General features: G+C 44.7%; 1 protein-coding gene across 1 annotated transcript; it reads left to right on the top strand.

The window, feature by feature from the left end:
• Positions 1–1,156: 1,156 nt before the first annotated feature.
• Positions 1,157–25,630, top strand: LOC311246830 (cilia- and flagella-associated protein 99-like; the record flags this gene model as incomplete). Its single annotated transcript, XM_084337075.1, has 15 exons — positions 1,157–1,231; positions 1,336–1,480; positions 8,364–8,458; positions 8,664–8,776; positions 10,529–10,709; positions 10,912–10,992; positions 11,156–11,224; positions 11,465–11,551; positions 11,666–11,754; positions 12,326–12,530; positions 17,471–17,612; positions 17,722–17,873; positions 18,341–18,546; positions 22,110–22,302; positions 25,459–25,630. The coding sequence occupies 15 exons, from the start codon at positions 1,157–1,159 to the stop codon at positions 25,555–25,557; spliced, it is 1,932 nt and encodes a 643-aa protein (XP_084193201.1). The 3' UTR covers positions 25,558–25,630.
• Positions 25,631–27,430: the final 1,800 nt, after the last annotated feature.

The raw sequence follows: 27,430 nt of genomic DNA, 5'->3' as shown, positions 1-27,430 counted from the left end.
GCCTCATTAGTCCAGGCGAGATATCAAAAAGGAACACTGTTTATCACATCTTTGTGCACACAGGGGAAGTAACAGGTTAAGTCAGCACTTCTGAATAAATAGCAGAATATTCAGGATGCTACATCAGTATTGCTGTAATGTAATTACTTTCAGTTTACTTTGTCCCATAAATAGCCTACATATAATATAGGATTTGAACAAATTATTTACTCAAATGTACAGACTGTAATATGTAGTATAGCCTACTCTGTTGTTGTCATATCAACCAGTGTCAATCGTTTTATTGTGAAAAATGCCTTGTTATAATCGCTAATCCCACTCAGTAATCTAGAGTAGTATAATTGTGGGTTTTTCTTCTTCTCAGGTGACTGTTACTACTACCCAACCCTGCTCATCCAAATGGAGGCGAGTCACAATGACAGATGCACATGTGTAATCTACTCTACTCCCACTGTGCGTGTGGCAGTGGCTCGCTAGCCTTTAGGTATGTGACACCTGACCTGATGATGTGACAGTATGTGTGATCGTCGATTTTCTAAATTATAAACCTTCTAGACGCACCACCACACAACAACCAGCAGGTGGAGGGTCCGTGTACGTTTTGATAGTTCACGTTGACAACACTCACCACCACTTTCCCAGGCAAGGCTCTCGCTACACGTAGACCTACGTCATGATCACTGTAAGCAACAAAGGAGGATGTTGCACATTTTCTGTGGGATTTAACATTTAAAATAAAAGATTCCAAGGATTTCCACACTGACAAGAATACATAAAACAAAACCTTTATCGGAACAAAGAATGGATCTTTTCTCCTCACAATTTTAATGTCTGAGCTGGGACCTGTTTACGCCTGTCTGTTGCTAGGCAACGAGTGAACGTGACAACAATTCTAAACTAAACGACGAGCAAATGTAAACTGCAGGTAAGAATGTACTTATGCTTCTCCATTGTTGAGTTGTTGCCAGCTCACTACTAAATTATGCTTACAATTATTTTCTGCTTACCCATTGATAACTATTGTTAATTATTACCCCAATTCATCATCATCTGCGACGTTTATTTTCTCTCTCATTACAACAATCAATCACCACGTTTGCACTTAGCATTACATGAAATGGCATCAAGCTACGGATCACTTATTAAGGAAGCTACCATGCTGCTTGAGAAGTTCAGTACAGCCAAGCAGTCTTTGGACGACTTCACAGAAGATGCCTCAAAGGCAATGGAGGCAAGTTTAGACCAACATAATCTTCTTTGTGTGTGCGTGCGTGCATGCATGCGGATTACTTTATTAATATTCTAAATAATGACCACTTCACAAATGTCTTCCAGAACCTGGATGCTTTGGATAAGAAGTTCATACTTGACATCGTTTCCGGATGTGTTGAGTACAAAAAATTACTGGACATTGTCATCAATGTCTTCTATGCACAGAATGGGAAATGTTTATTCAGAAGAGATCACAATCCGTTTGCCAGTAAGTTGACAATATGCTGAAGACATCTTCACAAATTATATTTTGGATTGTTGTTATGATCGTTTTTTTGTGGTATTAGGGTACAGGTAGCGCTGTTCAAATTCAAATACTGTTGTATTTCAGTCCAAACAGAGCTGGGGTCCAGTCCGGTACAGGCAATGTTGTTTACGGAGTCACAATACAGGAGTAGGGGGTATCTGCAGCGCCGCAGAGCCAGTCTGGACGGGTATAAATGGTCTGGAGAAGTATAAGTGGTCTGGACAAGTAGTTGCGAATGGGGGGGGGGGGGGGGGGGGGGGCGGGGTTCGTCTCGTTTACATAGGTACATTATACAGAGGGTTCGTCTCGTTTACATAGGTACATTATACAGAGGGTTCGTCTCGTTTACATAGGTACATTATACAGAGGGTTCGTCTCGTTTACATAGGTACATTATACAGACAGTAATGTTACATCTAGACATGTAATAATAGAGTAAACTTGTACCCATACAGTGTTACATCTAGACATACCAGATCTAGTAATAATAGAGTAAACTTAACTTTCGTCTCAGTAACAATGTTCATAAAGTGTTGAGTGCTACAGTGTAGGTTCGTTTATTAGGACAATTCCACCATTGTGGGGCAAGGACTAAGAATAGGCGACTTCTCTTTGATGACCCTCCCGGAGCTTGGATAGGAGTTGTTATGGTTTGACACCGACCCCAAACGCTACGACACAAGAGAGTTGGATTCAGAGTAGCCAAATACGAGGGCTTGTTTATTTGGTACTAAGAATAAGTGAAACAGGGAAAGCAGGTCAACAAGAACAGGTACAATGAACAAGGGGCAAAGTTCTGCTGCTCTGCAGCTTCTCCCGGAAGGGTAGTCTTGGGAAGCAGGAGAAGACCTCTGTACCGCTCTGCAGACTCTCACGGCGGATCTCCCAGATGTTGTGCAAGACCGAGAGAGGGAGAGAGGGAGCGAGTCAGAGACAGAGCAGACTTGAAACGAGCTGGAGGACAGGGTGTAATATTCTTCGTGTTAAACAACACAGTGATGTGCAATATTCCAAAACAGCCCAAGTGAATATCTTCATGTAAAACACACAGTGAGCAAAAATCCAAACACCGTCCAAATGTGAAATAATATCTTCGTGTAAAAACACAGTGAGCAAAAATCCAAACACTGTCCAAATGTGAAATAATATCTTCGGCGTGAGCAAACACACAGAGGGAGGAGGAAGATCCCAAAAATCTTATTCCATAAAGGAAAGAGCAAAAACGATAAAGGCTGGGTGAGTGACTGTCTGACAAAAAGGTGGTAGACTTCAGTGTAAGGTTACACACGAAAATCGGAAATAGGTCAAGACAGTCAATCTAGAAAAACTCACCCAGACGAGCTGCGTAAAAGGAACAGGAACAACAGTGGAGGCGAGCGCGCGCCACGGAGCAGGTATCCAAGCGAAGGCTTCTAGGAATTCCTGGAGAATAGCACAGTGAAACAGCAGCAACGGGGAAAAACATCCAGCGACAAATCAAGACGATCCAACAACTTAGGGTGGGGAAAACGGGGTATAAATAATGAGGGATCGATTGATTGAAAAGCAGTGAAGCTGGGGAATGTGATTGACAAGCGTGGGGAAGTGAGAGAACCAATCAGCGACGTCTCAGATGACGTCAACGGGGAGAAACGTGTGAACGAGGGAATTGAAATACTTGACAGAAAAAATGAATGAAAACAAAGCGAGGGTGGTTAAAGGAACAGAACGAGTGAGAAAGCAAGGACAGAAACCTCACAGTACCCCCCCCTCCACGGGAGCCACCTGGCGACCAGGCCGACCCGGCCCGTCAGGATGGGCTCGATGGAAGTCAGTGATCATCCACCAACACGGGAGGCGGCGGATCAGGAGCTGGAGGCAAAAGGGGACTGAGGGAGACGGGCTAAACCCGGGAGACATGGAACACGGGGTGGATGTGCATGGATGCAGGAAGCTTCAGGCGCAGGGCCGCCGGACTGAGTACCTTCAGGACCTCGAAAGGTCCGACGAAACGGGGTTTGAGCCTCCTGGCCGAGGACCGTAGCGGGAGGTCCCTTGCGGAGAGCCACACCCCCTGCCCAGGGCGGTAAGTCGGCGCAGGAACCCGGCGCCGGTCGGCACCACGACAGGCGCGCTCAGATGTCTGGAGCAGCGGACCAATCATCACAGTACTTCAAGAAGCCCGTGGTGGGGAAAGAGCCAAACCTTACAGCACCCGGCGACCCACACGGCCCCGGCCTGCCCGGACGGGACCCAAGGAAGCCGGCGATCAGGGGCACTGGAGAGGGGGACAAAGACAGAGGCCCGGAGAGGGGGACCGGAGACGTGGACAGAGGACCGGCGAGGGAGGCCGGAGACGAGGACTGGGACCCGGTGAGGGGGCTGGACGGCACCCGAAGACACCGGGCACGACAGGAGGGGCTCCACCCCTTGATGGCACCGGAGGACCAGGCGATGTGGGGCTCGTGCAGCGCGAGCCAGGGCCTGCCCAGGACTACAGGGACAAGAGGAGAGCTGGTGACGAAAAACTGGAGCCTCTCAACGTGGTCACCAGCAACGGTGAAAAGGACTGGGCAGGTGCGCTGAGTGACGTCAGCCAGGCGGCGATGATCCATTGCGAAGACCTCCAAGGGCACGCCTTACCACCCCCTCGATGCCCAAGGTGACTACTCTCTCTGTGTCGGCTGGGGTCGTCATTGGTTGGAAAGCAGTGAAGCTGGGGAATGTGATTGACAAGCGTGGGGAAGTGAGAGAACCAATCAGCGACGTCTCAGATGACGTCAACGGGGAGAAACGTGTGAACGAGGGAATTGAAATACTTGACAGAAAAAATGAATGAAAACAAAGCGAGGGTGGTTAAAGGAACAGAACGAGTGAGAAAGCAAGGACAGAAACCTCACAGGAGTAGGAATAAACTGTACATATACAGCACTGTTTGAACCTGGCACACAACATACTTCACATGTAATTTTTCTTTTTGTTATTCCACCATTGTGGGGCAAGGACTAAGAATAGGCGACTTCTCTTTGATGACCCGACTTCTCTTTGATGACCCTCCCGGAGCTTGGATAGGAGTAGGAATAAACTGTACATATAGAGCACTGTTTGAACCTGGCACACAACATACTTCACATGTCATTTTTCTTTTTGTGGAGACGAAGATGATGAGTACCGGTCTTCTCCTCAGACATAAAATCAGTTTTTCAATACAAGTACGACTCAAGACACAGAACATTAGTATGGGGGGGGGGGGGCGGAGGGCGGGCGGGAGGGCGGGGCGCAATGTGTATGCGCATGCGTGTGGACTAGAGCACGTGAGAGTATAAAGAGTCCATTTTTTTCGAACTCTTTCTCACATCACAACAAGAAGAAGAAGACGAACTCTTTCACAGTGTGGTGTGTGCGCACTGCGCAGGCAGAACAAGATGTCTTTCAGTAAAAATGTAAGTACCTATTTCGCTATTTTGGACATTAGGTTTGCTTATCAAGGCCACCACAGACCACCTGTGCAATTGAATTTAATTAGCTAACTGGCTCTCTCTTTCTCTCTCTGCTCTCTCTGCTATCTTTACTAAATATAAACGTGCAAGTACATGGTGTAGTAGGACTGCTATCTTTACTAAATATAAACTTGCAAGTGCATGGTGTGTATAGGACTGCTATCTTTACTAAATATGTAAAAATGTAAGTACCTATTTCGCTATTTTGGACATTAGGTTTGCTTATCAAGGCCACCACAGACCACCTGTGCAATTGAATTTAATTAGCTAACTGGCTCTCTCTTTCTCTCTCTGCTATCTTTACTAAATATAAACTTGCAAGTACATGGTGTAGTAGTAAGCCATCTCCAAGTGGGCAAGTGATGTGGTGATTAGAGGCACAACCTTTTATTCATATTTTGAAAGTAATTATATTCTCTTTTTTCCAGGACCACATAACGATACGAAGAGGCCAGTCACTTCCACCAGTAGTGGAATGCAGATCCTGTTGCAGCAACTATCACTGCCCGTTTTGTGCGCCTTCCCTTTTCAAGCCTGCCAGACTCGGCAAAGTGCAGAGCCATTTGCAAATCCATTTTTCAACAGTAGTTATCCATCAAGGTAAAGTTAGACATTTCTCCCATTGCCTCTGGCAATGAGCATAACTGAGCCGACGCATACGGTGGTCATGTATAATAATAATGGTCAGTGGTCACATTATGCTTTTATTACTTTTCATGTTTGTGTTACAGAATACACTATACACAAATGTGGATTGGACTGCAGACAAGGCTATCACTACCACTGCCCCTACTGCCAGGCAACAATTGTAAGAAAAAAAAATGCTTCGCACCATATATTATCATGCAAGCCCCTGCTCAGATGTGGATTGGACTGCAGACCAGGCAGCCCAGACTATCATTACCACTGCCTCTACTGCCAGGCAACATTTGTAACCAAAATACAGGCTTTGGTCCATATATCATCATGTAAGAGCCAGCCCTCCCCTCAACCACCTCTGCCCTCCCCTCAACCACCTCTGCCCTCCCCTCAACCACCTCTGCCCTCCCCTCAACCACCTCTGCCCTCCCCTCAACCGACTCTGCCATCTCCTCAACCGACTCTGCCATCTCCTCAACCGACTCTGCCATCTCCTCAACCACCTCTGGCTGCAGAAACATCCCCAAGTCGGGCCAGAAGGCGGCCAGTCATTCAAAAGAAGTGTCCGATGTGTAAGATTACCATGAACGCCAGAAATATGAAGAAACACATCGAAAGGAAACACACGGATCAAACGCATGACATAACAGCAAGGCATCACCTTACCAGTGAGTGCATAGATTCAAAGAATAGAATGTTCATAGTATTCAAGTCATTCCAGGGGGCGAGTACTCCACTGCATGTCGTGCAAAAATTTGGGGTGGAAAACATTGATGTTGGTTGTGAGTCACAGGAGTGCCAACAAAATATGAAGTTGGCATGGCTGAGTGGATTCAACTCCTTCAAGTGTATACATCTGAGGTCACTTGACTATTGCACATCCAACGCTCCCATTGAAGTGCTAGCCGAAGAAACGCTCTCTAGGATGGTGCAAGAAAAATGGTTTGGTGAAGATAAGAAGAGAGACTGCCTTAATCATCAAAGCCTAGCCGTAGCCCAATATGTACCACTTTCTGTTTTTTCTAAAATTGCAATCCCTCCGTCAAAGAAGTACATTTCCGTATATGAGCCCAAAGCTTCATGGTACAGCCGCCTTGGAAGAGTCATGGTTGTGTACGATGCCAAGATCAATACGTGGCACTGTCCATGCGCCAAACCCAAAAAGTCATGTATCCACAAGTACATAGCAAAATGGCACTTGTTTCAAACGGACAGTCAATTGTTCAGGACAGCCAGAAGCACAGAGTTGGATCCAAGCACTGTACCACATGCATCACAGAATGATGGTGATTGTGACATGTACTATCCACCGAAAGACAAACTGCAGAGCATGGTTGAGTACATGCAGGAAAAAAAGATTGCTAACTTGCTATTGGTTTTTACAGTCTGCCGTGAACATGGGAAATAATTGCGACAGCTCTGCTGTACACTGGGAACCTTGGTTGCTATGCCCACACAAAACCGCAAAACTTCACCCTGGACTCCGGTTTTCAAAGACCGGGGTTGCAGTGTAGCAAATCCCCGGTTGTGTGTGGCCGAACAGTGCAACTGCGCACATACAATCATGGTTATATTAAATCCAGCGCTCGTGTGGACTGGGCAACTTGCCTGCCATTACGTTGCGTTCTGAAAAGCGAAACTGACCCTGAAAACGAAACGAAAATGGCCCTGTGTGTAACTGCAGCCGTCTCTGTGCTAACAGTCACGTTTTCAGTACGAGAAGACAAGACAAAACTTCTTTCTCTGGTCTGCATCCCCTTAACAATTGTGTGTATTGAGCCGTACTGTATTGTACCCATTCTGCAATCTTGTTGCAATAAAGTTTTCATTCACACTCAAAATCTGTGTTCATTTTTTATTTTGCATACTAATGTTCTGTGTCTTGAGTCGTACTTGTATTGAAAAACTGATTTTATGTCTGAGGAGAAGACCGGTACTCATCATCTTCGTCTCCACAAAAAGAAAAATGACATGTGAAGTATGTTGTGTGCCAGGTTCAAACAGTGCTCTATATGTACAGTTTATTCCTACTCCTATCCAAGCTCCGGGAGGGTCATCAAAGAGAAGTCGGGTCATCAAAGAGAAGTCGCCTATTCTTAGTCCTTGCCCCACAATGGTGGAATAACAAAAAGAAAAATTACATGTGAAGTATGTTGTGTGCCAGGTTCAAACAGTGCTGTATATGTACAGTTTATTCCTACTCCTATCCAAGCTCCGGGAGGGTCATCAAAGAGAAGTCGCCTATTCTTAGTCCTTGCCCCACAATGGTGGAATTGTCCTAATAAACGAACCTACACTGTAGCACTCAACACTTTATGAACATTGTTACTGAGACGAAAGTTAAGTTTACTCTATTATTACTAGATCTGGTATGTCTAGATGTAACACTGTATGGGTACAAGTTTACTCTATTATTACATGTCTAGATGTAACATTACTGTCTGTATAATGTACCTATGTAAACGAGACGAACCCTCTGTATAATGTACCTATGTAAACGAGACGAACCCCGCCCAACCCCCCCCCCCCCCCCCCCCCATTCGCAACTACTTGTCCAGACCACTTATACTTCTCCAGACCATTTATACCTGTCCAGACTGGCTCTGCGGCGCTGCAGATACCCCCTAGCTGTGAAGATGCCCTGTAAAGGCCTCTAGTGGCAGGATAGGCCAAAAACCGTCTACTCTTATCAAAGTTGAAATTTTTGTGCTTCTGTCATTCTTCAGTCATCTGTTACCTCACCATATTCTGCCTTGATGACCTTGGACTTCAGAACTTCAGCAACATTGTCAAATCTCTGGACATCAGGAAGATGGAGAAAGTGAGGAAACTCAAGTTTGAAAGATTCAGTAGCTCCAATGCATACAATACCTTTACATTTGAGGGCATTTATGCTTTATTAGATAAAGTGAGTGTCAGGAAATCAGGGATGTAGAGGCGGGGTATATAACATGCAACAGGGGTCTTAGGCCAGATTCAATCCCAGGACGGTGTAATTGTATGGTATGCTGTGTATGTCATTCTAGTTCCTGAGGTTCTTCTTCAGTGTCACAAACCTCACCACATGGATCCGAGAAGAGTGGAGTCGGATCTATGATGGTGCCTATGTGGAGAGAAACTGGATTGTCCCTTTGCTGAGGTAAACAGGATAGTGATACACAATATATATGATGCCAAAATCTGTGTTGTTGTTGTTTTTGATTAGCCAGATGAGCACATCTGGGCAGATATAGGCAGTGGTGGAAGAAATACACAGTTCCTTTACTTAAGTAAAAGTAGAAATACCCAGATAAAATAGTATACTCTGTAAAAGTCCTCCATTCGAAGCTCTACTTATATAAAAGTAGAGAGGTTTTTTATATTGAATGTACTTACTGTAAGTAAAATACAGATTATACATGATGTTAGTGTATTCCAGTCCTTGGAAGCGTTCAATCATCAATCCCTTGACCTCTAAAGTTTATGTTAAAGTAGTCCAGTTGTGCTGCTCTGGTTACATCCTCTTAAAGTTGGCATGCTTCAAATTTGAAAGTACATAATCTGTCTAACTTATTTTTTTTTGGTACTTGCACATGCACAGCAGCATTGAAATAGATTGCAGAAACTAAAATAAAGCCATTTACAGTGTTTTCATGTCTTATCACTTTCACCATGTATAAAATTGGATAACCTTAGGAACTTTTAATTTTATACAGACTAGACCACAGTTATTGGTCATAACAGAAAATGTATTATCAGTATTGTTTTCACATTTTCATATTAGTGCATAGCCTAGTTCAGGACAAGTCACTGCAAGAGAACGTCATTAATTCTATTCAGGTATTGACCTATCTCAAACCCTGCCCTCTTTTCTTTATCCTCCAATCACAACTGTTGCTACTAAGGAGTCGGTTACAGTCAACCAGCACCTGCTAACAAGTTGGATCCTTTTGCTCAGCTGGTTAGTGCGGCCACCTGTGGATCCTATGGTCCCAGGTTCAAATCCACTTGGTTACAATATCAAAATTACCCAAATTGCTGGGAACCCCCTCAAAGACCCCTGGGGGTCCCCGGACCCCACTTTGAGAACCACTGTACTAAACTCCTTTGTCCAATGCCCCCTACAGGATCCACCACTGCGAGCTATACTCCCTAGTAAACTGGCCCTCCCTGGAAATTAGACGCAACATCCACTGGCTGGCCTTTATATATAAAACACTTCTAGGCCGTACTCTCCCTTACCTTACTCGCCTAGTCCACCCTCATCCACTCCCGAATTACCATACCCGATCAGCCACACATATCCTGGTAAACGCCCCCCATGCCAACTCCTCAGAAGGCCGTTCCTCCTTTCAGTATGCGGCAGGCGGCAGCTGATAGCTGGAACACACTACAAAAAACCTTAAATATGGAAACGTTTATTTCAATTCGATTGTTTAAGGAAACTTTAACAAACTCCCTAGAGCACTCGAGTCATGTAGCTGCTTCTCCGTGTGCTAACACCATGCTGCCACTATTGTTCTGTTGTCAGTTGTTGTTGTTCAGTTCAGTTGTTGCTCTGTATGTCCTGCCTTAATAATAATTTTCCTTTGTGTTTTATTTTTATTTATTTTATTTTATCCCCCATCCCCTTTCCCCTACTGGGCTTTTTACCCCCAAATAGGCCGTTATTGAAAATAAGAACTTGTTCTTAAATTAACTAACCTGCCTATACAAATAAAGGTTTGGTGATGATGATGACCGCTGAGGAATTTAATTGGCAGGCAAAATTGAATCCATTCCATTTCATGAAATACACCTTTTCACCAACTGGCCACAGTGTCTCTCTAGTGGACATAGTGACATGCCTTGACTATTATCTTACTGCCTTAACAGTCTATGAAAGCACAAGCCTGCCTATTGTCTCCACTAGATGGTGCCCTGAGATGGAGATTTTGATGGATCAGCTTGCTGCCAGAATGTCTGGAGGGAGTCGGGTCAAGAGAGCTCCCGCCAAAACCACACAACCCCAGGAGTTCTCTCTCACCAAACCTAAACCTCGCTCGCTCCCTGTACCCGAGCCCATTCCACAGCAGGAAAAACGTCACCAACCAGTCAGTTTCCCTCCATCTTTTCATCTTTTGTCACACTGTGTCTACCAACTCCAGCAGGCTTTTTTGCCCTGTGTAACATACCCTATCACAGAGATCAGATTAAGGAAAGAGAATGCATGACAAACAAGCCACTATGATAGGCATTGTGTTGTATCATTGTGTTGTGTCCTTGTGTTCTATCATGCTTGTATTGTGTCTTTAGGTGCCAAGCAGCACTTACATGCCTCCAAAAGAAATGCAGGTCATGGAGGAGATCAAACTAATTAACCGTGAAAAGGCTGAGGTACAACGTTTCTCCCCCCTCCCTTGTCATGAGTTATTAATTATGCTTTAACTTGTGCTTGGTTTATTCAATGTACCTTACAGATAATCATAATTCTTATCATTATTTGCCCACACTTCTCTTATGCCATTGTTATAACATTTGTATTGTTTTTTCACCCAAGCAAATCCTGCATGACGCAAATATCAAACAGTTCAAATGTGCAAACCCGCAGAAGTCAGAGCACACAAAGGTGGGGATTATTTTATTCAGTTTTTTCAATAGATTGTGCCCAATGTGAATTTGATTGTTTTATATTTAGGCCTGTGAGGATTACAAGAATATTGAGTAAATAACCTTCTGATGTATTGTACTATGGAGGTATTTAGTTTTATAATGTCTATCCTTAATTTTTTTTTTAAACATTCAAGCACAGTGCCACTATTTTATGCCTATGAATCACATTTCTGCCGAATCATCATCTGTTTTGCAGAATTTAATATCCCAGATTCAGGACAGCCTCGAATCCAAACTCAAGTTCAATTCGGTTCACTCCTCTGGAGCTCCAGCCACTCACAAGGTAACACAGCTATTTCCATTGCTTTTAGAAATTGTTCATCTTTAACTTAGGTTGTGTCAGTAATAACTATTTAGTGAATATCCACTGAGGTGTGCATTTGAATGACCCCATCAGACTAACAACTGGCCCATCAAGCTTAACAACACAGCCATCTTGAGGGAGGGGGCGCTATATAACCGCAAGGTGGAAGAAGAGCTGCAAAGGTATATGATAATGTTATAATAACAAGTATAAACTGTTATAACTATATACTGTTGTATATTATAAATAACTAGATAATATCACTCCTCAATTCCGGTGTGCTGCCAGGTAAAGGGCTCCTAGCAAGTAGAAAGTACTGAATATGCATTTCAACATCAGAGGTCTGACACGGGATGAGCCCTCTTTCTGTGCCCAAGTATTCTATGTGCTATTTGAGCAAATATAATATTGTATTTTTGTATTCACGTGGCTTTCCATACTTACATTTTTGAATATTTGTCTGTCACTGTTTATTAGTGGATCTTTCGTGGAGTGTTGAAGTGTGTGTGTGTGTGTGTGTGTGTGTGTGTGTGTGTGTGTGTGTGTGTGTGTGTGTGTGTGTGTGTGTGTGTGTGTGTGTGTGTGTGTGTGTGTGTGTGTGTGTGTGTGTCTGTCTGTCTTAACTAATATCTCAATGGCCATTTCAATAATTTCTTCCAGAACCTGGATGCTTTGGATGAGAAGTTCCTACTTGACATTGTCTCTGTCCGGTTGGCTCTTTGTCCATATCTGTTGTGTGTGTGTTTACCAAAGAATGGACCGCTTGATTGAGGGGGAGCGTGAACCCTCATCATTCCTGCAGTGGCAGAGGGAGATGCGTGAGCGGGACCTCCAGGAGGAGCTGGCCCAGGTTCAGCGCAAGCATCTTGAGGGACGAATCAGCTATGAGGAGGCTGCTATGGCCCGTACCCGCATAATGGAGCACAACCAGAAGACTGCCCAGCTGAAGAAAGAGGAGGTGGGTGTCAGTCGCCATTGGCGACAATGGTTTTCAACGGTCAACAGGACCCTGGAAGTGATTAAAATAGCGGTCATGGGGCAATTCAAATTAGAGCAGCAGCACCTTTTGGCTCCAACCTCACTCACGTGTGTATCCTGTTAACTGCTATTGTCACCAGACCCCAATGAAAAGCACCCCAGTCTACAGCTAGGAAGTGCAAGCGCACAGGTGTACTTTCCAAAGAGCTCAGCTGAACTACCACAACAGATTCCCCAGGACCACAGACAGACAAGGAGAGAATGTTTAGCAAAAACAAGCAATACTTTATTACATAAATGGTATTTCAGAAAAACAGGCAATACTTTAATACATAAGATAAAAATTCATAAACCTACCTAAACATTATTAGACTAGATTAAAATACCCACGCCTCTTAAGCCTAGGGTAGTCTAAAAAGATGCCCCGTAAACCCACCCCCAGACTGTTACTCCCACCCACGTCACCTATCCCCGCCCCTGAGACACTACACACGTGAAGGCAAAAAGAGTCTACCCTGCACACGGGTCTATGACTTATCAAACGTCAACTTAGAATCACACTATACCACACGGTTCACTGCAAAACGTCCTGAAATAAGCATCGATATCACACTATCCCTCGGGGACCACGGCAAATGCTTTAGGGAGAATATAGGTAGATAAATACACACTAAGTGTTCACACGGTAAATTAAGGGGGTTTGGATAGGATAGTGGGTGTTGTTCACCACTAGGGGTTATGACCAGGCCTAGAATATTCCTCCCATATCCTAACCTAGGTCTGGGGCAGTGGAAGCGCTGCGTTACAAACAATACAAAAAGGAAGGTTATTAATAACCGGGGCCCGAAGCTGAGGGCCGGAAGGACGTCACCTCCTTCCGCTCCCGTAGCCCCTCTCGGCTTCGGGCTAAAAACTGTTCGGTCTGTACTGGGGTGTTTTAGGCCCTCCAAGCACCAGGCGTGCAATAATGTCCTTCCTCCTGTAATGAAAGGCACAGTCAGTACGAGCACGGTTCCCCCCCCCCCGTTCACGGGTTCGTCACAATGCACAATTGATTAGATATCCTCCATATGATTTAGAAAAGAGAGAGAAAAAGGTAGTTCACAGAGGATGGAGAATCCACAATACTAGGTTCCAGTCTTCGACAGTATTACTGGCTTTACTGTATGCCGTTCCGATAATCTTCAGCTTTACGCCACTAATAATATTCCTAATTCAAATGCAGTCACTGTTCGTCTATGTCTTCATTTACCACTCGGGAAAATAGTTCGTTTGTTTAGGCACGTATTCCACTGTCTTGTGTTTCTTTACTCACGGCGCCCGGTGTGGCGATAATGTCCCTCCGGTCTGAAGCTCCACTCGTTTCCACTCTGGAGGAAACACCGCAGTCGCCGCTATGAACTGGTTCCACTGGAGGAAAGGTAAAACACAAAAAGAGCCGTGTATCCTAGCAGCCCTGCGTCCTCTGCTAGCGTCCTCTCGACTCCCGTTTTCGTTCTTGGAAGCAGCAACAGCGCCGTGGATACCAGCAATATCACCAGTCGACGTCCTCGGGTTTCTCTTTCCTCCTCTGCTCCGGGTCTCGTCCTTCTGTGTCTCCCTCAGCTGACAATACTCGCCTCCCTTTTGAGCGAGTTCGCGGGGTTCCAGGGCACCGCCCCTATGCGCCAGCCAGCCAATCAGCTTCCTCCAACGGCACAGCCTGTAACGCAAGAGCGGGAACGCCCATGGGTAGATCCCACCGCTCCATGAATACACACAGACACACACATACCCCCACCCGCGACACTATGCCTTACTAAATAAACAGTCTTAACCCCCTTGTTATCCTTGGGGTCAGTTTGACCCCATTCAATGTTTAACGTATCTAAATAAATGGTTGAAATTTTGGCTTTTTATCTTTCCTAATTTAATGAGGACAAACGGGTAAACATAAAATTAACATGACGATATGTTTTGAATGTCCTGTACACACTTTGTACGCATCAGTTTTCCTTGGGGTCAATTTGACCCCAGGCTGTTTTAACTGTATAAAACATTTAAAAAAAAATCAACATCTTACAATTTTTTTTTTATTGTTTAGGATGATATTGAGGTGACTTTACATGCAAATTTATAATCTTAAAAGAAGTCCCTCTGCTTTAGGGTCCTAATTTAACATACCATACCTGCAGTGAGAGAACCACTCGTAGTTCACATGGGGGAGGGGAAACTATCCATGAGAACTCTGATATTTCCTGTGAAATGGGGAGGGTGTGTGTGCAATTGTGCATATAACCCACTTTGCGAGAACTCTGATATTTCCCGTGAAATGGGGGTGGGGCCATATGGTTCCTGCAACACGGGGAGGGGAGGGGGCATAATACCCACATAGTGAGAGATCTGACATTTCCAGCAAGATGGGAACATATGATTCCCGAAAGGACATTGGTAGTTTACGCAACATAGGGGAGGAGCAAACGTAAATGCTTGCATAGCCTTCTAAAGCATTTCTCTTGGTGCTCTGTGTGGTTTCACTTCATGTCGTCTCTAAATTGAAAATGACCTTGAAGACAATGTTTTCTGCCAGTGAAGTTTTGTCACAGCTCTTTGATGGTGAAAGTGACATTGAAGAGAATGCGTCTGAGACCCTGATTATGAGGCATCCTCCTCTGATGAGAATGAGACTTAGTGCAGATGCTCCTGTTGTCTCTCAACCACAAGCAGACACGTTACTTTCCAAAAAGGAAAGTTATCATGGTCCGGCATTTGAACAACAGGGTAGGCGTAATGCTGCTAATATCATAAAAATGGTTCCAGGCCCCACCAGATACGCTGTCAGCCATGTCCAAGACATAAAGTCAGCATTCAAGTTCTTCATAAAACCATTAGTTGAGAAGGATATACTTGACATGATGAATTTAGAGGGGAGGCACGTGCAGTGGCGGCTCCTGGGTTATTCTCCAGATGGGGCGCTAGGGGGCGCTATACCAAACATGTACCACGCATTGGCCAAATAAAGTACAGTCTAATTCAACTTGAAACAATATATAAATAGAAACGTTAGAAACAAACTCGCTCCGTCTCCAAACACACGCATAGGCAGAGAGAGAGAGAGAGAGGGAGAGAGAGAGAGGGAGAGAGAGAGAGAGAGAGAGAGAGAGAGAGAGGGAGAGAGAGGGAGAGAGAGAGCGAGAGAGAGAGAGAGAGAGAGAGAGAGAGAGGGAGAGAGAGAGAGAGAGAGCGAGAGAGAGAGAGAGAGAGAGAGAGAGAGAGGGAGAGAGAGAGCGAGAGAGCGAGAGAGAGAGAGAGAGAGAGACTTTGACTTGTGATGTTCTTTTATTAAAACATGTCAACTAAAAACAGTCAATAGAGACACAAAAATCTCACGGCATCTTCATAAAAACAACACACACACCCACACACTCACCCGCACACACACCCACACACACACTCGCACGCACACACCCACACACACACACCCACAACCACCCCTACACACTCCAAAAACCTCCTCCAGCACATAAAAACCACTTGACATTCAAATGCATATGTTCAGCCCCTCCCCCCCCACAGTACCCATTGCATTCCCCAGTCCCCAAGCACTCTCCACCCGGTCCTGCCTCTCCCTCTGGATCTCCACCATGCTCTCCTCCACAGAGTCCCTCACGATGAACTTGGTGACGACCACGTTCCTGGTCTACCCAAAGAGAGAGAGAGAGAGAGAGAGAGAGAGAGAGAGAGAGAGAGAGAGAGAGAGAGAGAAAAAAAGATCGCGACTCACCAGCTTGTTGTTGTTAAATTGACAGCAGAGCAGGCAGCAGGGCTTGATAAAGTATAATCCACTCCATGGCATTGTCCATTGTGCATGTCCCTCCAACTCACTTTGTTTAATTGAAACGTGGTGGGCTTGATAAAGTGTATAATCCGCTGTTGATGATGTATATCCAGAACACTGTCCACTGTCCACCAGACTGCATCCGCCATATAGCTTGTTAGCTGTTAGCACCACAACAAGACAGTTTGTCCATTTCCGCGTCGAACAGACTGCAAACTACCTGGCGTTCTATCGCCATGCTCTAAGACAAACTCTAACCTTAACCAACTTTGAAAGAGTGCCTAAGCTTAACCGTCGAAAGAACTTGCCGTCACGCTCTAAATAGCTGCATCTCAGTCACAACAACACAACTCTCTCCCGAATAAGCTAGAATTGGAACATAGAAAGTGGATTCGGCCAATCAAAGATCGTCTCCGCGAAATGCTGCTACGGGAAAAAAAACGGTCGTCGGCCAATCAGAGAGCGTCTCCGCGAAATGCGGCTACAGAAATTCAATATGATGACAGAGAAACAAGACAGGGCAGACGAGAGCGTAACAAACTCACAGCCAAGATCTTTCTTTAAAATGTTATGTCAATCAGTGAGATTTTATGTAGATTTTTCGATAGCCACATAATATATATTCTGGATGTATAATGGGGTGGGTGGGGGTAATGTTTTATTTAAATGGTTATTTAGGTAGTCAACAAAGGGAAAAAAACACCTGAAACATACATTTGGGTAACAGTTTTGATTATGATAATCTTCTGGAGGTTTAAACTGCTGGGGGCAAAATGACCCCAAGGATAAATAGTGTAAATTCAATTTGAGGAAACCAGGAGGATTAAAAGAATATGCCTCTCTCCTCTTCTTGTATGGTTTCATTTGGGGCGAAGGAAGTAGCGCAGTCATCTGGTAATCACAAGGTTCCCGGTTAGATTCCTGGGCAGCGTGTCAAAGTGTCCTTGAGCAAGCCACTTAACCCCTAATACTCTCGATGAGCAGGTTGACATCTTGCATGGTCGCCTCCGCCATCGTTGTGTGAATGTGTGAGTGAATGGGTGGTTTGTGTGTGAATACACTGTTGAGTATGGTTTTTATGGTTGGTCTATTGTGTCTCCAAGACGGCGGAGTTGATGAAGCAGTATGCCAAGAAGAGGTTACAAGAGGAGAAAGAAATGAGAGACTTGGTGCAGGAGGTATCAGAAGGACACAAGAACTCCAAGGCAGCTAAGCGGAAACTGCAGGAGTTCAAGCAGCGTATAGGTACGTCACCTCACCTGGCACCATGTTCGCCAGTCTCTTGGCTCACAATGTTCGGAGAGCTCCCCATAACAATTTGCGTTCTCATGTTTCATGCAAATGTTTGCCACAGTAAAAGAAGTCTCGGTGCAGAGTCGAGAGCTGCTTCGCCAGGCCCTGGAGGACGCACAGGCAGAGCTCAGTAGAAGGTTCGAGCTAATCCGTGAGATCCATGCCATGGAGTCCGTTCCGCTCATCAGACACAAGTTTGTGGATGACACAGAGGTGAGTAGAAGAAGAGTAGTATTTTCCTCAAAGTTTCTCCCTGATATTTCATATTTAAGCTACAACCCAGAATGTATTTGACTATCTAAATTTTGGGTACAATTACACGTTCTTGACGAGTTTGTTTTGTAGATTAAATATACGCTTTCCAAAACTCTCTTTATCCCATACATATATCTCCAGTGGTCCCAAGGAAGACTAGCTACCTTTACCTGGAGGCTAATAAATAACATTTAAAAAAAAAAAACTCTTTTTACAGTCTTAATTGTCACCTGTTGTAAGTGCTTGTATCAAAGGCCCAGACAATTAATTTCAGACTGAGGTGGAAACAAAGCAAAACAAAGGCAGTAGTCACAAATTCCTCCTTTAACACCCCATCTCTCAAAGTTAAGCAAAATACATATTTTTGTATTTTTACTCGTTTGTATTCATAGTAGCACAATGTTAATTTGTGCCTGTGTCTCAAGACGGCAGGCCACGACTTGTTGGGCGAGATGTCTCTGGCTGAGCTGAAGGAGAGGCTGGCCATTCTGAACCAGGCAAAGCAGCGGGAGCAGTCGGAGCGACGGGAGCGCATCGTGGAGGACAGACAGAACAAGGAGCTGCTCCTGTTGGAACAGCTGGACATCATCGACCTCCACCGGAAAGCCCTGGCCCAGGCTGCTGCATGCAGGTCAGACAACAAAACCTGCCTCTGGCCTCCAGCTCTGGAGTGTCTTGCAATACCTGGCATTGTGACAGAGAAAATGTGACCCCCCCCCCCCCCCCCCCCCCCCACACACACACACACACACACACACACACACACACATTCATGCATACACAAACTCACACATTGATGCTGGTTTTGGTGGGTCTTGGACTTCCTGACAGGAAGACCCCAAGTGGTGAGAGCGGGTAACTGCACCTCCTCATCCATCACTCAACACAGGTGCCCCCCAGGGCTATGTTCTGAGTCCCCTCCTCTACTCACTTTACACATATGACTGTGTGGCAAAGCACAACAGCAACATAATCATTAAGTTTGCTGACGACACAGCTGTGGTGGGCCTGATCTCTGCACGATGAGAGGGCCTACCTGGGAGAGGTAGAGAACCTGGCGCTGTGGTGCCAGGAGAACAGCCTCTTCCTGAACGTCAGCTAAACCAAAGAAATTATTATGGATTTTAGGAGGTCTCAGCATCTACGGGGCACCGGTCGAGAGAGTGAACAGTTTCACGTACCTCGGAGTCCACATATCAGAGGACTTTACATGGACCACATTGACAGAGGCAGTGCCTCTACTTTCTTAGGCGCCTAAGGAAGTTCAAAGTGAGTCAGAAGATCCTTAACTCATTCACTGCCAACAACGATTAAACTCGTTATTGGCCGCCAATCGTTGAACGCCAACAACGAGTATACTCGTTATTTGCTCGTTATTTCTTTTATTCGATATTTCCATTCATTATCCATCCAGGGAGCCTGGTGTTATCATGGGGCTGAGTCTGAGATCGCTAAAGTGCAATACCGGCCGCATCCTACCAGGCGGCGGTATCGAGCACCATTTGAAACCTTGTGTATTGGGCTGTGCCACACGCTAAACACTCCGGGTGCTCTTTTCTACTAACCTGAACCTAGGGCTTCACCCGATCGCATTGAATCGTTTTCTGGACCCCCGATTCATTATGCTGTGGTGGGTTATGTCGTGGGCCAAATGGACATACGATCTACCAGATGACAATCAAATAATTGAAATACTCTTTTTGGAATCCCACGGCCACAGCTAAGAGAAATGTAACGTCAATTTCAGCTTGATTGTGCCTTGTCTTCATAGCCTTCACCCTGATCAGCGTATGTTGTTGTAATAACAAATGCAGTTATTGACAATCAATTAATCAGAAACGACCCCCCCCCCCTTTCATGCATTTATGATGGAACATAATACCAATCATATGCATTTGAATTTTTAACTGTAGCATGTGTAGGGACAAAATGCCAATGGATTTAGTATAATACACGTCGCGGGATATTACTAGCCTCCCAGGAATTACCCTAGACCGCTCTAAAACCATATTTATATCTCATTACTGGCAATCGCGTCTCGCTCTGCCTTCTGAGATATCATTATCTCCAGCACCTATTGTGCCCATGGAAACCAAACACATGCACCCACCTGCACGTGACCACGCCACTTCCCTGCGTGCCTCTAAAATAGGCAGGAAGTGGTCACGCTTTCACCCTTCCTCATTCTTTTCCAAACGCGGAAGCTGCTCATATGCACTTGCAAACAGGTGGAACTTTGTTATGAAGCGTAGGGAGAAATTACGCAATGTTGGGCTTTCGCCATAAGTACGCCAGCCCCCGGAACCTTCTCGGCACGTCCAGACAGCACGGCGGTCCTATCCTGTGTTTTCCTCGTCGCTTGACAGCGGAACGATGGACTTCAGGCGGCGCTTGGCAGTCGAGCCACGTCACGCTCAGGTAGGACCTGCGCTGGCAGGCATTGGTACTGGCATGTTTAATACTGCTCGTTGTCTCGTGAGACGACCGGGCGATGTATTAGCGCGGGGGGCTGGGTGTTTGGATAAACGTGGTCATCATGACTCATTGTTGAATGTTTTTCCAAGTATCTTAGCACGGGCAGCTGGTGCTAATGCTACAATGTTTGGGGCACCGTTTCCCATGTACCCCGCCGGGGCTGTCTTCAATCTTCCCTCCTCTTAACCATTCATGCTGACGGTCAATCGGTGTCTAATGTTGGGGGTTTAGCTGAGGCTTATTTACCCTTTACATGGGTGGATGGGCTGACGACAGGGCTCAGGGCAGGTGTGCATTTGTGAATCTATGAATTGAAAATGGGGGACCCTGATGTAGACAGGACTAACGTTTTCTCTGGTCTGCATCCCCTTAACAATTGTGTGTATTGGGCTAGCCCATTCTGCAATATGTTAATAAAGTTTTTGTTCATTCATTTATCCCTTACACGGGTGCATGCACAGGTGTGCCGCAGTGGAGGTTATTGCATGACTACTAGTGGAGCAGTGCTTCACTAGTAATAGACTTTGGTCAGCAGCTGCCACTGGTGTTCCGTGCTTAGTGAAGCAGGTGGCATCGGTCCTTTGCCCTGACATGGTGGAACAGTATCCCGCCCGGCCGACGCCAAGAGGCGGGTCGGCCCGGCAGGTGGCTGGTGGGCTGATGAAGCTTATACCGCCGCAGTACAGAATTTAGCAGCAACTAACAACATTGCTCAATTGGCTGCTTTTCTGTCAAAAATGGTGTCGGGTGGTGGGGCCTTAGGGCCAGCCGACCTCAAAACCATCGTGCAAGGTTTTGAGGTTATTCAGCTTTTGACCCAGCTGCAAGCTATAACCACAGGGAGGGCTAGGATGCTGTCAACGGTTGTTCACAGGCATCTTTGGTTGGAGCAATCTCCCCTTGAGGAGGGGAGGGGTCTCCTCCTCAGGGCTCCCCTCTCCACGGGTGGACCTTGGTCTGTCCACAGGGGCGCGGGCGGTATTTGACCTGGGCTCCACGCCGCCCCACACCGCGCAGCCAGAGGTGAGAGCACGGCCTTGCCAGCGGCTGAGGCGAGGCCCCCGGCCAGCGGCCATGTTTCCCCAGCCTGAGATACCCTGGACACAAAGAAAACAGGTGATCACAAGGCTGACAGCCTCGGCGGCCGGGGGGTCGGCTATATTAGATGGGCACGCCTTAAAAAACCGTTGCCATCTAGCTGTGTCTAGCACGCTCTCCGGTTACTCCCCCCCCGCTACGCTACGGGACTCAGGGCTCTGATTTGTCCCCTTTGGCTGCGGGCCGCGTTCTTCCAGTGAAGCGCAAGCGGCCCCACATTTCGCTTCTCATGGAGACAGGGGCTGACACCCAGTTGCTAGCTAGGCCTGGATCTGTCTATGATAATGCTGTGCTGTCAAGCGGCTCCCACACCACACGTCCTGCGCCTGTGTTTGGTGAGCCTGGTGTTGTATCTGTCGACGGAGCAGGGTTCCCTGTATCGATTTTTTTTTTTTAAGTTTGTATTTTTGTACCTCGTTGTCTGCATTTTTACTTCATTGTACTTTGGTTTTTACTTTAGTTTGTATAGTGTTGGGACTTCATTCCTCCTTTACTTACTTTTTTTTTTACTGTATGAAGCACATTCTCAGGGGCTCATACAGAACCAAGCATTTCACTGTAATGTACTTTATACATGACAAATAAAAGCAAACTTGAACTTGAAACTTGGGTGTGTGGCAGGAAAGAGGATGAGAGAACCAGGCTGGCTGTGCAGCAGCAGATGGTAGCTGTGGATGAGAGGGTGTTGGCTCTACAGAAGCAGCTGGAGGAGAAACAGCAGGAGAGACGGAGGCTGAGGCAGGATGACAGGAACAAGGCCGAAGTAGCCCAACAAACCACTAAACATACCCTCAAAAGTTGGAAACACCAAAAAGTGAGTATGGAATATACTGTACCTCACTGATGACTCCGAAACGAGGGTCCTATAGGTAAGTGTGTCATAAGCTTGTTCTTTATTCCATCGGTCTTCTTCATTTTCACAAGTCATCGTAACACACAGGTGTTGCCTGTTTTTGGTGCCCTGAGTGCAGTGGTTACTTGTGAAGGTGTACCACAGCCTGTGACATAATTTAAGCTGTAGATAATAGGAAACACTGTGCTGCTCCCTTTATAGATCTGTCAAAAACCTTTGATACAGTTGATAACCTGCTTTTAAAAAGGTGATCTAGTATTGGCATGGATAGGGGTGCATGTAATTGGTTTCAGGATTATCCACCTTCTAGACGTCTGTGTGAAATCGGGCCCTGCTCAATCGGAATTCTTGTCCATAACTAATGATGTGCCGCAAGGTTCAGCGCTGGGTCCTGTCCTTTTTACCATCTATATTAATGATATTGTTTCTTATTTTAATGACTCATGCCCATTTGTATGCGATATACATACGATACTATTGTGTACTGTTATTGCTGACACTGTTCAGTTGGCCACTGAGAACTTGCTTTCTTTTAATGTTCAGGAAGCTTTTATCAATCTTAAATTAGTCCTCAATGCTAGTAAAACTAAATGTATGCCGTGCTCCAGGGCCAGAAATGTTGATTATGATGAAGTACATATATCTACTGTAAGCGGTTCTAACATTGAGAGAGTCACAGAGTATAAATATCTTGGTTTGTGGCTCGATTTTCATTTAAGTTCCATGTGGATATTCTTGCTTCCAAGCTGCGACAGAAAATTGGCTTCCTGTACAGAAATAGATCCATGGCTTTGCCGTGATTAGTAGAGGAAAGAGGATTGTTGATCATCATCTATGGCAGGGGTCAGCAACCTTTTTGACATGGAGTGCCCGTTTGAAATATAGTTTTAACTAGTGTGCCTCAACAATATTCCATGCATCGTACATATTTTTTCTCATAATCAGGTCTTTTTAATGATAATTTTTACATTATTACATCATTATTGTTATTGTTATTGTTATTATTAACAATATTATTATGATGGTTGTATCAACCCTAAATCTGAGTTGGGGGGGGGGGGGGGGGGGAATGCAATGCAGACAAACAGCTGCATACAGTGCGACCATTTCACTCACATTTGCCCATTCATTTTTGGACACATCACACACTATCAGTGTGTGTACTGTACGTGTGCTGTCATAGCTCCACCTACAGGCCTAATGGAGAACACCAGGATGTGAATGGAGGGTGAATGTGAGGTATATCATGTAAATAAGTTTTGATTGATCGCAAGACTACACTGTAAAAAAAGTTTTCAATCCATAATAAGTTAACAGAAAAATAAGTACACAACCACATTATTTCAACCTAATAAAACTATGTTTATTGTCATTGTTTTAAGAACACAAGTTGACTTGGTAATACTCACATTTTGAGTAAAAAAAATTGCTTTTAACATAAAAATGTATTATAAATTATAATGTTTTTGTTATAAGGCTCTGCAAATGTTACTGAATGATGTAGCAATGTATTTCCAGCTAAATTGAAATAATAAACAAATAAAGGGTCTCAATTAAATATGTGGTAGTAAAAAGAACCTGTGGGAGGATTTCAACAAGATAAATGCGACAACAGTGAGAAATATTTCACTATAATATTTCAAAGCAATTTTTTTTAATGCTGCCCCGTGCCTATGAAAATGCCCCCGCGTGCCTATGCAGGCACGCGTGCCTAGGGTTGCCTACCCCTGATCTATGGTGATGTGATTTATAGGCATGCTGCGGCTTCAACTCTTAAACCACTGGACTCGTCCATCATTCTGCCCTCAGATTTATTACTGTGACTAGATATGATATCCACCACTGTGTCCTTTATGAAAAGGTTGGATGGCCTTCGCTGGTTGAAAGGCATAACCATCATTGGTACAATATTTGTTTATTTTTAAAGCCCTTATTGGTAAACTTCCCTCTTACATCTCAAAACTGTTGGAATGGAATCTTCTAACCTATTCTACACGTTCAAATGACTGGTTGGTTCTTAGGGTTCCTCGAGTTTGTTCTGAACTAGGAAAAACTGTTTTCCTTTTGATGCTTCCAACACCTGGAATCCAACTATTGCTGAAGTTTCAAGTCGACTTAGCTGATTTTTTTTTATTGTTTATTCTTATTTATTGTGCCTATATGTATGAAATTGCTGATAAACTGTCTTGTAAGCTCGTAAATGAGGGTAACCTCAGTGTCTTACGAGTTGAAATAAAGATTTGAAAGTGTACCTGCTTCAGTAAAAGCTTTATTACATCATATTACCATGCCGTCATTATTGCATGTCTATTCAGGTTGGGGGGACCTCTCTTTCAATTGTCCCTTTTTTCCCCAATGTTCTTCCTATTTTTTGTGAGAGTTTGAGTTTTTCCTTATCTTCACTTAGGGTCAACGCCAGGGGTGGTGGTGTAACGTGGGCTTGCGAATTCTGTTGAAACATGCAACTGTGATAATGTGCTATATATATATATATGTAACGGATGGTATCGTGAAGCGCAGTCAAGAAGGGCTGGGGTGAGTAGCGGTGCTATGGGTTAAACTCACTCTCACATCCTCAAAAGACGCATAGACCCATTACTTAGAGGTGAATTCACCTCTTGGTCTAGTGGTCTGTGATGCCGCCCGTGGCGCGGGAGACCGGGGTTCAACTCCCACTCGGGGCATCTCAAATAAGACCGGTTACAATGGTGCCGACTGACCCGGATGCCTTGGGTGGAGTGGAGTGAGTATAAGGAGGGTGAGTGTAACGGATGGTATCGTGAAGCGCAGTCAAGAAGGGCTGGGGTGAGTAGCGGTGCTATGGGTTAAACTCGCTCTCACATCCTCAAAAGACGCATAGACACGGTACAAAGAAGTGAACTCACCTCTTGGTATAGCGGTCTGTGTTGCTGCCCGCGGTGTGGGAGACCGGGGTTCGACTCCCACTCGGGGCATCGAAGTTTGAGGTGACGTTGTCACAACCGTTGCATATATATATATAAATAAATTACTTGATTTGACGAGAAACTAAATTACTTGATGGATGATTTTTGTTTTGAGCCTCCTTTAGCCCCCATCAACATCACTCCTGATTCAACTCTCTACCTGTGTTACCAGAAAACCCTGGAGGAGCAGCACTGGGGAGAATTGGAGCGAAGCTTGGAGCGGCATGTCCAGAGGGAAGCTCCTGATGCTGTTGCTCAGAGAAGAACTTAGAAACGTAGACTGTCCTCCTCTATACCAGATATTGTGTTTAGAAAGTTCATAATGTCACTTATAGTGTGTTTGAGAAAATAGTGTTGCTAAACCGTAAATTTTTAATATGAATCATTCAGTTGAATAAAAATAAATATTTAGACGTATTGTTGTGATTTATTACCATTTTATAGGTCTTTAATCACATCTAATTGGAATGCGACATGTTTACAAATATAAGATATGTTGTGCCGTTTGTTTGTCTATAGGAATATAGTCAAAGGTATATTCAGTCACATGTATTTAATTCTATTTTTACGTTTGCATAACTTTTATTGGGGAAAAAAACTGCTTGCCATATTACTGCGAACACCAGCGCCCCCCACAGGTTGTGTCACGTAAACAAATGAGTAAGTCATCGTCGGTCCAGCCCATTCAGCTCACTGCTGTGCAAAAAGTAAAATCACATGATTTGTATTTTTTCATATGACACTGGTGAGAAGACTGGACCCGGAGCAAGCTATGATCCTCAGACGACTTCTCTAAAATCAAAGACAACTTGACAAGTTGTCATGGATGAAATTATATAAGTTAGTTTGGTGATATTAGTACTTATAACAGCTGGAGCATGGACTGTTGGGGAATTTTGCCTGCGCTTACTGCCGCCTGTCTTATAGGTAAGCCCCGAAGGTATACATTCATTGTCTGGTTTAAAAAAGAAGCCGGTGAAATTGCATTACTGTGAAAATGCACTAAACAAAAACAAATCGGTAATAAATACACTTTGGGCTATGTAGGTTATGTTGATTGTTGACACATCTTTACGATTCAAGCGCTACAATATTAAATAGAATGATTCAATTTGAATCGAGCCTGATGACATTTGAAAGTATAATGTATCGTAAACTAATTAATACAGTTTAATCACATAACCGATAACATGTTTAGTTTGCTGGATCCGTTGTAGGTTTGCTTCAGACTATATGGGCGAGCCGGTTTTGTTTTTAAAACTGCCATACCTTCTGTGAGTTTGAGAATGATCATTGGTTTGATTTCTCAACCCTATGATTTACAAAAAACAAAAGTGTAATTAGCTGATAGCAGACACGTGCACACATAGAGGCCAAGGGGTGCCTGAGCACCTGCCTTTTTGAGCCTCATCAAAAAAGTACCATTTTTGAAGAAAAAAAATATTATTTTTTAATTTTGAATTTTTTTTTACCGTTACGCATATAGACTGCCCTTCCAACTGAAAAATGTCAGGATAGAATCAAAATATTAGGTAAAGAGAGAGAGATGCCCCATATTCCATTGCAGTTTGCACGGCCTCCTCAGCGTGCCTCTCCGCGGACCTATATATTTTATGCATAGCGTGGGTGGTGATGATGATGATGATGATGATAGAAACCGCTGTGGCGCATACAGTTGAATGCTGGTATTACACTCATTGAGGGACACGAAGAAGTCAAGTCCGATGGGATTTGGGAATCTCAAATACAAATCGGGATTGGAATAAAAAATGCATTTATATTAAACAATACAGAATATACAGCACTTCTTGGGGTCTGTAGGGTAAGCACTTATTCCCTCCCCCCTGAACATTTATGGAGATGTATGGGCCTTTTAAGTCAGTGATAAAAGTGTCTTTCAAGGATAAGTGAGCTCCGCCCGAAAAGGGCCCTTAAAAATCGTGCTTGTGATGCGTGCTCGGTTAATATATACACACAAGTGTAGTGCCCTTTTCAGCCTTTGAGCACCTGCCCCTCTAAAGTCCTGTGCACGTCCCTGGCTGATAGTATGATTGAGGATGGTGGCTTGCCAGCCCAAAGCATTTGGAGACAAACAGAGAAATATGACCTGCTTTCTAATTGCATTTTTTGAAGAGGGTGTCACT

The sequence above is a fragment of the Notolepis coatsorum genome (assembly GCF_963971535.1).
Source record: "Notolepis coatsorum genome assembly, chromosome: 20".
NCBI lineage: Eukaryota > Metazoa > Chordata > Actinopteri > Aulopiformes > Paralepididae > Notolepis > Notolepis coatsorum.
The sequence above is the reverse complement of the archived record's forward strand: the minus strand, read 5'-3'. Positions and strand labels throughout refer to the sequence as shown.